The sequence below is a fragment of the Osmerus mordax genome, chromosome 27 (genome assembly GCF_038355195.1).
Source record: "Osmerus mordax isolate fOsmMor3 chromosome 27, fOsmMor3.pri, whole genome shotgun sequence".
Classification (NCBI taxonomy): Eukaryota; Metazoa; Chordata; class Actinopteri; order Osmeriformes; family Osmeridae; genus Osmerus; species Osmerus mordax.
The window spans coordinates 6,310,134-6,319,256 of NC_090076.1; the positions used below are offsets into that span (position 1 = coordinate 6,310,134).

Consider the following 9,123-nt stretch of genomic DNA (forward strand, 5'->3'; position numbering starts at 1 on the left):
TAACAAGTAGGGGGACAAAAAAAAAAAAAAAAAAAGCCTACCGCCTACATTTTTCCGCATCATCCTTGTAGTGCTCCAAACTTTAAACACATTAAAGTCTTCATGGCCCACGTTGCAATCGGTGCCACTCAAGAACGGCGTCAGCCTGAGCGTCGGCTACGGTTCTCTCATTCTGGCCCTTCTTACCCAATCAGAGTACACTGTTAGGAACACAACACACACACCCACAACAGAACACCAGCTTAATCCACAAACCCCAATATAACGACACTACAGTCCACTGACTGACCTACAACACGTGGTCCAACACCAAACCTAAGATCAATATACACGCTCGTTTGTGCTCCCGCGTTCACACACACACACACGCCCACTCAAACACACAGTCAACACTGTAACCCTGCATCCAGCACAATGTCCAATCAGAACATGCGGCCGGCAACATCACAGACCACACGCTTAAGTAAAAAGCCCAGAACTGGCAGTAAGAACCAGTCTGTGCTCGACAGCTTGGCTCCTCTGTTTATACTCCTGCTTGGGAGAGCTAACTTAGGACTTTTTCCACACAGTGCACCTCAAAAAGAGAAGAAAATCTACAAAACTCAGGCAAAAAAAAAGAGAAAAATATACACATCTTGAAATGATAAAAAATAAATTATGTAAAAAAAAAAAGAAAAAAAACATCTATACCAAAATAAATTAAGGCATGCAAAAGATGTCAACCTCAACTTTTCATATATTTTCCTTTCGTTGTCCCCCCCGGTTTAATCATCTACACCTTCATTTCATGTTATAACATTCTTCCTCTCTGGAAGATTCACTCACTCGGTTAAATCCTCTAGAAAGAAGATAGCTGCCAAAACAAAAGTGAACTCCAATAGTACATCATGACGCCAGAGCATTAAAAGGCCAGTATTTACATTTGTGATCTGTGCTCCAGCTTTAAGTGGCCAGCATTTACATCTTGTTCTGTGCATGCGGTCTGAGCAGTGCAGCAAAAGAACAGCTAAAGCGTATGGGACACAGACCGGAGTGCTTTAAAACATCCATTAAAAAAAGAAAAAGAGAAAAAATAAATATAAAGAAATGTAACAAAACATTTACATCACATAAGGTCACCTTGACTTTTCTCCTTTTAAGGAATATTTTATCTTTCCCCCCCCAAAAATGAAAAAATAAGTTTTTGTTGATTTCTTTGATATGTGTACAAAATCATATAAAGTGAGACCAAAAAATTATAATGTCTGTTGGCGTCTAAGGTGATACTGAGACAGAGGTTGAGAGCGCTGCTTAGCTTGGGGAGTCGCGGAGGGGGGGGGAGTCGCGGGGGGGGGACCCCCCCCACGACTTTAAGGCTTTGCAGTAAACGGCTGGGGAAAGGCCTCCTCTCCCTCCGCATGGATGAAGCCATGATGTGACCCTTGGTAGCGAAAGACAGCGCGGACACACGGAGACATGCAGCGTTGCGGCGCGCGGCAGCGCTCGCAGCGGCGCTCGCTCGCAGACACATGCAAGCGCGCGCCGGCTTTCACGTTGCCAACACGCGCGCACACTTACGACACACGCGCCCCCCCCCCCCCCGGATTAAGACAGAAACACGCACACACTCACAATCAATAGTTCGATGAACAGATTCTTTACCCCTGCCTGTCTTATTTTTTGTATCTTTTCATTTTTTTTCAGTTAGGTGTCTTGGCAGCGTTACAGAGTGTGTATCCCCCCCCCCCCCCCACCCCACCCAGCATGATCACCTCCCTCCCTCTCCTCCCCCCACCAGCCCCCACCAGCCCCCACCCCCCAGTCCATGGTGGGTTCCTCTGGGGTGATGAGGAGATGGAGAGGTTTGGGGGCGGGGCTCAGTAGTCTGCGATGGGGGCCAGGTCTGGGTGGAGGTCAACGCTGATGTTCTTGTAGAGGCTGCTCAGGGCGATCTGGGGCGTGTAGTGGAGGTTGTTCAGGCCATCCAGGTGCTGCCTCTCTTTGGAATACCTCAGTAGCTTATACCTGGGAAGGGAGGGAGGAGGGGGGGGTAGGGGCGAGTAGGGTAGGATCCAGTCATTGTCCCACGGAAAGGGCTTTGGTTAGCTTGAATGCCTCGACTCTCCCAGGGGGAGATACCTCTGTGGGCTTGCAGTCTCTCCCGAGGAACTGCACCTCTCCTCTGTGGTGTGTGTGTGTGTGTGTGTCACTCACCTCCCGAGGAACTGCACCTCTCCTCTGTGGTGTGTGTGTGTGTGTGTGTGTCACTCACCTCCCGAGGAACTGCACCTCTCCTCTGTGGTGGTGTGGGATGGACTTGTACTTCCCCATCTCGCCCTCGGGCCGCGTCACGTTGAAGCCGGCGTAGTGCACCCTGGGAAGGGAGACGCAGACGCGGGGCTGAGTGGCTCTCTCTGGACCCGACCCCCACCCCCCACGCCCCGCGCCCTGTACAGTCGGCGGCGCGTCGCCGGTAGTGACTCACCTGTTCCACAGGTCGTCGTCCTCCCCTCCCCAGCCCCAGAATGCGTTGGGAAAGCCGTTGATCTTGCGGAACTGCTCGACGGTGAGGCCGCTCACCCCGCCGAAGAACTCGCTGTACGGTAGTCTGCGGAAACAAAACAAGCGACCGAAAGAACCCCGGGGTCACGCGATCAGACTAGCAGGACGCGCATTCATGCACGGTCGGTAACACATATGATGGTCGGGGGGAAGGGGGGGGGGACACACGCGGACACGCACACGGAACAACACAGCCTAGCTCTGTCTGGGAGTGAACAAGACGACAGAGGAGGTGGAGAGGGGTCAACAGAAAGAGAGAAAGAAAGAGAGAGAGAACCTTACCATTGTGTATCACAGGAAAGCACCAGGCGACAAAGAACAAGACTAGCTGTGTTACAACACACTCATGGACAGGAAACACGCCGAACACACACACACACACGAGAGAGAAGAAGAAAAAAAAAAATGGCCCACAAGGCTTATTTAGACAGCTTACAAACTGAGACGAGAACACATGGAAGAAAGAAAACACACACACACGCACACACGCACAATAACCAGAGCGTAAAATCTGAAAAACCAAAGGTCTGCTCAGGGAGTATGAAGAAGCTAATGACTGAGTTATTTCCCTTCAGCCATTTCTTTCGCAGTTTATTTTCCAGTTTATAACCCTAACCCTAACCCTGCCACAACCTCTATAATCCTCACACTCAGCTGCCTAAAACATATTCAAGGCATTCACTAAAGAATCCTTTAACTTGAGAGGTTTCTCTGTATAAAAATAAATAAATAAAATAAAATAATTTAAACAAAGTTACAAAATAAATACATGCAAAAAAAAAAAAAAAAAAAGGGCACAAACAGGAATACTTAAGAAAAGGGGCAAATGTGTCAAATCGACTTTCCCCACTCAAACGCATGTGCACGTTAGAGTGGATACTGAGCAAAGCAGGATCTTAAGTGTGTACTCCGAGCCAGCCTGCGCCCACTGCACACCCCACCGAGGCAGCAGGCCAGGTGGACGCCAGCCACGAGGCTGCTCCAGAAAGATAGTGACACGTCAGCCTGCGGAAGCCTCCTCCCTCCTCGCTAACAGATCGCCGGATCTTTCCGACGGCTTAACACCTCGCTTCGACAGAAGCCTGAGAAGCCCATGCGTGTCTGGATGAAGGCGTACGCTGACTGCATCGGGCGTACGCGGAATCCGCCTCTGAAAGCCACTCTCGTTGTGGGCGAGTTGGGAGGCGCGCCGTTTTTTGGGCCCGCGGCCACGCCCTGCACGACTTACATGTACATGTACTTGTCCAGCTTGGCGGCAAAGTGGCGAGGCATTTGACCGCAGCCGTAGTAGTTGCGGTCGTTTTCGGGGATGTGGTCGACGTCGTGGAACACCAGGCAGTCCCAGTCCATGTCCTTCATGGCCTCGCGGTATCCCACGTTGAACAGCATGGCTCTGTTGAAGGGCTGGCTACCGGTCTGATCACACACACACACACAGACGAGCAACTGTGAAGCTTGTCCAATATGTTTTGAACAGATAAACACTATTATATATACACACACACACAAGATTACCAGCGAACCCTTTTGTTCACTCGCTGCTGCTGCTACACACACACACACACACACAAACGCACGCGCACACACACACACACAGCGTACCTGCTCGATGACGTAGAAGGCAAACTGCAGCCTCTGCCTCTGGAGCATGGGGGTCAGGTGCTGGAAGAGGATTGGCAGGTGCTCGTGGCGGTTTCGGAACGGAATCAGTATGGCAACCTGGGAGGAGAATGGGTCAGAGTCTGAAACTCAAGGGGGCTCACAAACAACTTTGCGCGCGCGCACACACACCTTCCACCGTGGTTTGCAGTCCTTTGGTTTCCAGTGGCCTCCGTACCGAATGTCCAGGTGCTTGGAGAACTTCATCTCGATCTGCTCCATGGGGATCTCGGTCATGTTCACATCCATAGGACCCTCTGTGTGGAGAAACCACAACACACACACACACACACAGTCAGCAATAATTCGGTGATTACTGGCTGACATCACCTGGGTGCGGCGCTGGAAAGACGGGAACATTTAATATCCCATGCTTGTCAATCAAGTCAGTGTGAACAGGCTGTCTGACTGTCTGAGACCGGCTGGGGGGCAGACAGAGCGGCCTCAAATCATCAAGGGAGTGTGTGTGTGTGTGTGTGTGTGTGTGTGAGTCTTTGAGAGAACAAAGAGTGCCATAGAGACAGCCCTCCAGTTTGTCTTGAGATTTCATCGATGGCACCTGGATTACAGGTAACTGAATACTCTCCATGCAGCCAAATGACCCGTTGATTAAGGGCAGGGCAGAGAGGGGAGGGGGGGGGGGGCTAGAGGAGTTAGAACAGGGGGGGTGAGAGACTCAGGTGGGTTAGGGCAGTTCACCACAAAGACTGTTACATAACAGCCTGTGGCACAGGATTAGGAGAGCGGGCGGCAGGCTGAAATCCACTCAGAGCTGCCCCTGAAAAAGGGAGATTAGCACCACCTTCACCAGCAGATTAAGAGGGCAGACAGGCAAACACCATGATCATGTTATGGTTAATGCACAGGGGTTAACCAGGGGATTAACCTAGCTAGCATCCTTGAGTAAATCCCTGTTTTTTTTGCTACTCTAGTTATCTTACTTACTCATAGAAGGTAAGCGTTCTGGGCAGGGAAGGTTCTGGGCGTAGGTGAAGTTTTCCGGGAGGTATGTGGTTGGCTGGGCCACATACTCACTGGAGTTACTGCCGTCTGGGTAATCTGAGAAAGAACACAGAGTTAAATGAGACATGACAGGACCAGAAACTAGCCTGTTAATGATCTGTCAGCCAGGTGTTGTGTGTGTGTGTGTTTTGTATTTACCTGTGCCGTTGAGGGTGCTGTTCTTATTGGTGTACAATCGGATCATTTGGCCAATGGTCCTCACGTTGTCTCTTAACATGATGCCCTGGGCCTGTACCATGAAGAAGTAGGTGTTGGCTAGAACAGAGAGAGAGAGGGGTGTCAAATATCAGTTTGTTTATTTAGACACCTGGTGTAATTACACCCCTGATAGGGAGAGAGTGACAAGCACCCAAACAGGAAGTCCAAATGGTTCTTGTGTCATCAGCGTAAAAGCTTTCGCGCCGCTGGCCTTCCGAGGAACAACCTTAGCTGTCACACGACGCCACGGCCTAAACTCCCCACGACAAAACGCCGGGGGAGATAAGAGACTCCCGCCAGGCAGGAAACCACCGTCTCCCACGGCTACAGACGGCGGGACCAGCGCCAAGCGTAGCCGGGGCCTCTGAATCATTTATCACCACTACTGCAGTAAAACAGGGTGCCCACAGAGGTGCACGCACACACACACACACACACACACACACACACACACTCCATCCTAAAAAGGAGTGTCATCCCTGCGGCTCTAGACACGGAGACGTGCGACCAGCTTCTCTCAGCCGCGGAGCGGGGGCCTTGTGTTTGACTTGCTCCAGTCCCTAGTAACCAGGGCCTCGCGTTGATCTCCTTGTGACTGACAAGCTCTTTGATCTCAGCCTGAATGGGGAGTGCCAGTCAGACAATGAGAGCGTCGAGCGATGGATACCGGGGGGGAAAGCCCCACCTCTCCCATTCTGTGTCTGCTGCCGTGCTGTGCTGCCGTGCGTCCACCTCCATTTATGCGCTAGTGGATCAGTATTGCTCAGGGGCTGATAAGGGGGCTTATCAGAGAGCAACCAGACTACCTTGGAGGAGTGACGGGGAGAAGATACTAAGGGGGGTGGGAGAGGTCGAGCGAGGCTCATGAACACATGCGTACACGCAACACACACACACACACACACACACAAGGATAGAAAAAGGTGTTTTATACCACCAGAGGCCGTTAACAAAGTCCAATGCTTGCACTTGACCATGTGTTAACTGTGACCATGTAATCCTGCCTCCGATCCAAGCAAATCACACAGACGCTCAACCCAGTAAAGTGTTCCAGCAAACCAAGTTAATTAGCATTTTTTTATGTTGAAATGACCTACATAGAATAACCTACACTCACACCTAACGTTGAGAATATGACCATGAAAGTGAAAGCCTGATCAGGACTAACTGGCCTAAATGATCTCACAAGCCAGTCCTAATCCATCGCTAATCTTCTGTACTGGGGAAGTGATAACGTATCAGATTTATTCCCGAAATAATTGACTAAATCAACTGAAGTACATCGGCGTGGGTTAACCGTGTTGTTTTATGTATCCTTGCCTGGAGCACTGACCCTACCTTTCCTAAACTATCTCATTGACCCGTTCAACCCATTCTGAACTCATCAGGCTCCATGCCTCTGGAGCCTTGGCTAATAGCAGAGTAAAAACAGTATTCTCGGGGCCAACCCATTTGAAATTAGTAACTAGCTCACTGGGTTTGACATGCGAGTGCTTACTGAAGTCGACACATCCTTCAGCTATAGTTTGTGTGTCATCTGTAAGACAGACTTGCCATCTGCCAAGGCCAGATGTGTCCGTTTTTACATCCAATGGGCCATCTTTGTGCGACTGATTATTGTGGGCTCCCATCCTTGATAAGACACAACTGTAAAATGAGCATTACTGTCGTGACTGGTGCCATAAATAGCTAAATTAGGTAGACTAACCCTTAGCTATAGTCAACCTTGCTGACCAGTAAAATAGCTGACTGACTAGCCAGCTAATGTTAGCACTAGGACAGCTGCAGAAATGACGATGCCAATTAAATAACAAATGAATTATAACAGTATGGATAATTCAACAAATGAAACAAGCAAGGCATTTCAAAACACTCACCTATTCCAGGAGCCACATATATGAAATAGAGACATGTGGTGGACATTGAAAAGAAAAAGATAAAGGCCAAAAAGGAGCGGTTCGACACCCGCAGAAGCCGCCTCCAATTCACCATGTTTGCTCAGACCCACTTGTGTCTTGCCGATATGAATCCCATAAAATGTACAGTTCGGATGAACTTCCTCCAATAAAATTGCAATACTAAGGGTTGCTAGCTTACTGATATGGTCACTGATATATTACCGACACAGTCCACATCGTTTGGGCAGGGATGCAGCGAAAAGGCTAGCACTAACTAGCTATGTTAGCTAGTCAGGAAAAACCGTATGGCTAGCTATCCTGTCAATAAATTTCGAGATCGAAAAATGCAGGCCTATATCAGGCACTGTCAAGCTTCAAAGAACACCGTCGATTGGGCATACTGAAACCGTTAGCTAGCCAGCTACTGATATGGTAGAATAATACTATTTTCCCTACGAATACTCATGATAGTGTTCCATGTTTGGGTGTGTTGCAAGCTGGCCAGGCTAGGATCTCGCCAGCGACGAAGCGGGTTTAGCTTAAAAAGACCATGGGGTCTAGCTAGCCAGTCTAGCGTTAGCTTAGCTAGCTTTGGGTGAACGTTGCCTCCTCCTCCCACACGTCTCGGCCCACCCGTTGATGATGTTTCCAAAACACTTGCTTGGCAAGGTACTTCCCTTAATCACAAGTAACGGAAATTAATACTCTCGAGGCTTTTGGCAGTGATAATGAGCCATAGTTCTTGGACAATAATAACACCTGTTAGGATAACTGAAGTGAAAATATCCAGTAAAAAAAAAATCAGGTTTCGTTTTTGCTGGCGCTGCAGACATTTCCGGTGGGTGTAACCTGCCCCCTTCCCCATGTCAAATTGTCACCATGGCAACCACGGGCAGTGCGATAAATAGGACCGTTACCCATGAAGATGAGTTTATAGTGTCATTGCACTCCAGGCAATTATTATATTTTCAGGTGGCAAGCTGCCCTAGAAAGGTGACATGGGAGCTTACAATCGATAATAATGCTACGGACTGTAAATACATAGCTATCTAACAGATGCACATTCATAATTTCAAAGTGTCAATTAAAGATGACATTATTTTGCAGATGTGCAAGACATTGGCATCAGTGAAACGTTGTATTCCTGGGTGTACTCTTGCTGTGCACTTGTAAGTGAGCACTCTCTGTATCAAATACAATGATGTTCTGGAAGGACATCATTGTACAACAAGCAAGGGTGAAGCGAGCAGAAAAGATTGTGACTGACCCCTGTTACCCTGGACACACACTGTTCCAGACACTTCTCTCTGGCAGGAGGTTGCGGTCCATCAGGACCAAAACCTCACGCCACAAAGACAGTTTATTTCCAACTGTAGGTGGCTAATGCGTTACATTAACGCACTTCTGGTCACTGTATTGCACCTTGCACAATGCCCTTGAACAGTTAAATTGCACATATTTTATTCTCTTATAAAGCATTCTTTATTATGTTTGTTTTGTATTGTACTGTAGATTTATCCATTTTGTATTACAGTACTTGTTTTATCTTTTTTCATATTTATATTTGTATTTCTATGTTTAGTGTATGCACTAACTCACCAGAGCAAATTCTTTGTTTGTGGACTGTGGGCTGGTCTCGATATTGCCAGTAGATGGCATCAACACACAACTGTCTGCTGTTCTTCAGTGCAGCCCATCTCCTCTTCCACCCTGAAACAAACTCCAAGCTGTAGACTGGCCCTGGCAGAGGTTGGTTCAAACTGGAATTAAGTTTGTCTCTGTATTAAAGACAAAATATAACAAT

The 9,123-nt window shown here is 48.5% G+C and overlaps 1 protein-coding gene across 1 annotated transcript; it reads right to left on the bottom strand.

Annotated features, from left to right (window-relative positions):
- Positions 1–1,784: 1,784 nt before the first annotated feature.
- Positions 1,785–8,009, bottom strand: b4galt6 (UDP-Gal:betaGlcNAc beta 1,4- galactosyltransferase, polypeptide 6). Its single transcript, XM_067230296.1, has 9 exons — positions 7,299–8,009; positions 5,362–5,478; positions 5,146–5,259; positions 4,333–4,457; positions 4,144–4,260; positions 3,770–3,957; positions 2,465–2,587; positions 2,252–2,353; positions 1,785–2,004 (listed from the first exon to the last, which is right to left on the bottom strand). The coding sequence occupies exons 1-9, from the start codon at positions 7,411–7,413 to the stop codon at positions 1,857–1,859; spliced, it is 1,149 nt and encodes a 382-aa protein (XP_067086397.1). The 5' UTR covers positions 7,414–8,009; the 3' UTR covers positions 1,785–1,856.
- Positions 8,010–9,123: the final 1,114 nt, after the last annotated feature.

Bases quoted from the DNA above. Each gene is read 5' to 3' on its own strand.
- b4galt6 (XM_067230296.1), bottom strand. From the start codon at position 7,413: ATGGTGAATTGGAGGCGGCTTCTGCGGGTGTCGAACCGCTCCTTTTTG. The intron at 2,588-3,769 runs GTAAGTCGTGCA...TTGTTTCCGCAG, and splicing joins CTGGACAAGTACATGTACAT to ACTACCGTACAGCGAGTTCT. The intron at 2,354-2,464 runs GTGAGTCACTAC...CTCCCTTCCCAG, and splicing joins GACGACGACCTGTGGAACAG to GGTGCACTACGCCGGCTTCA.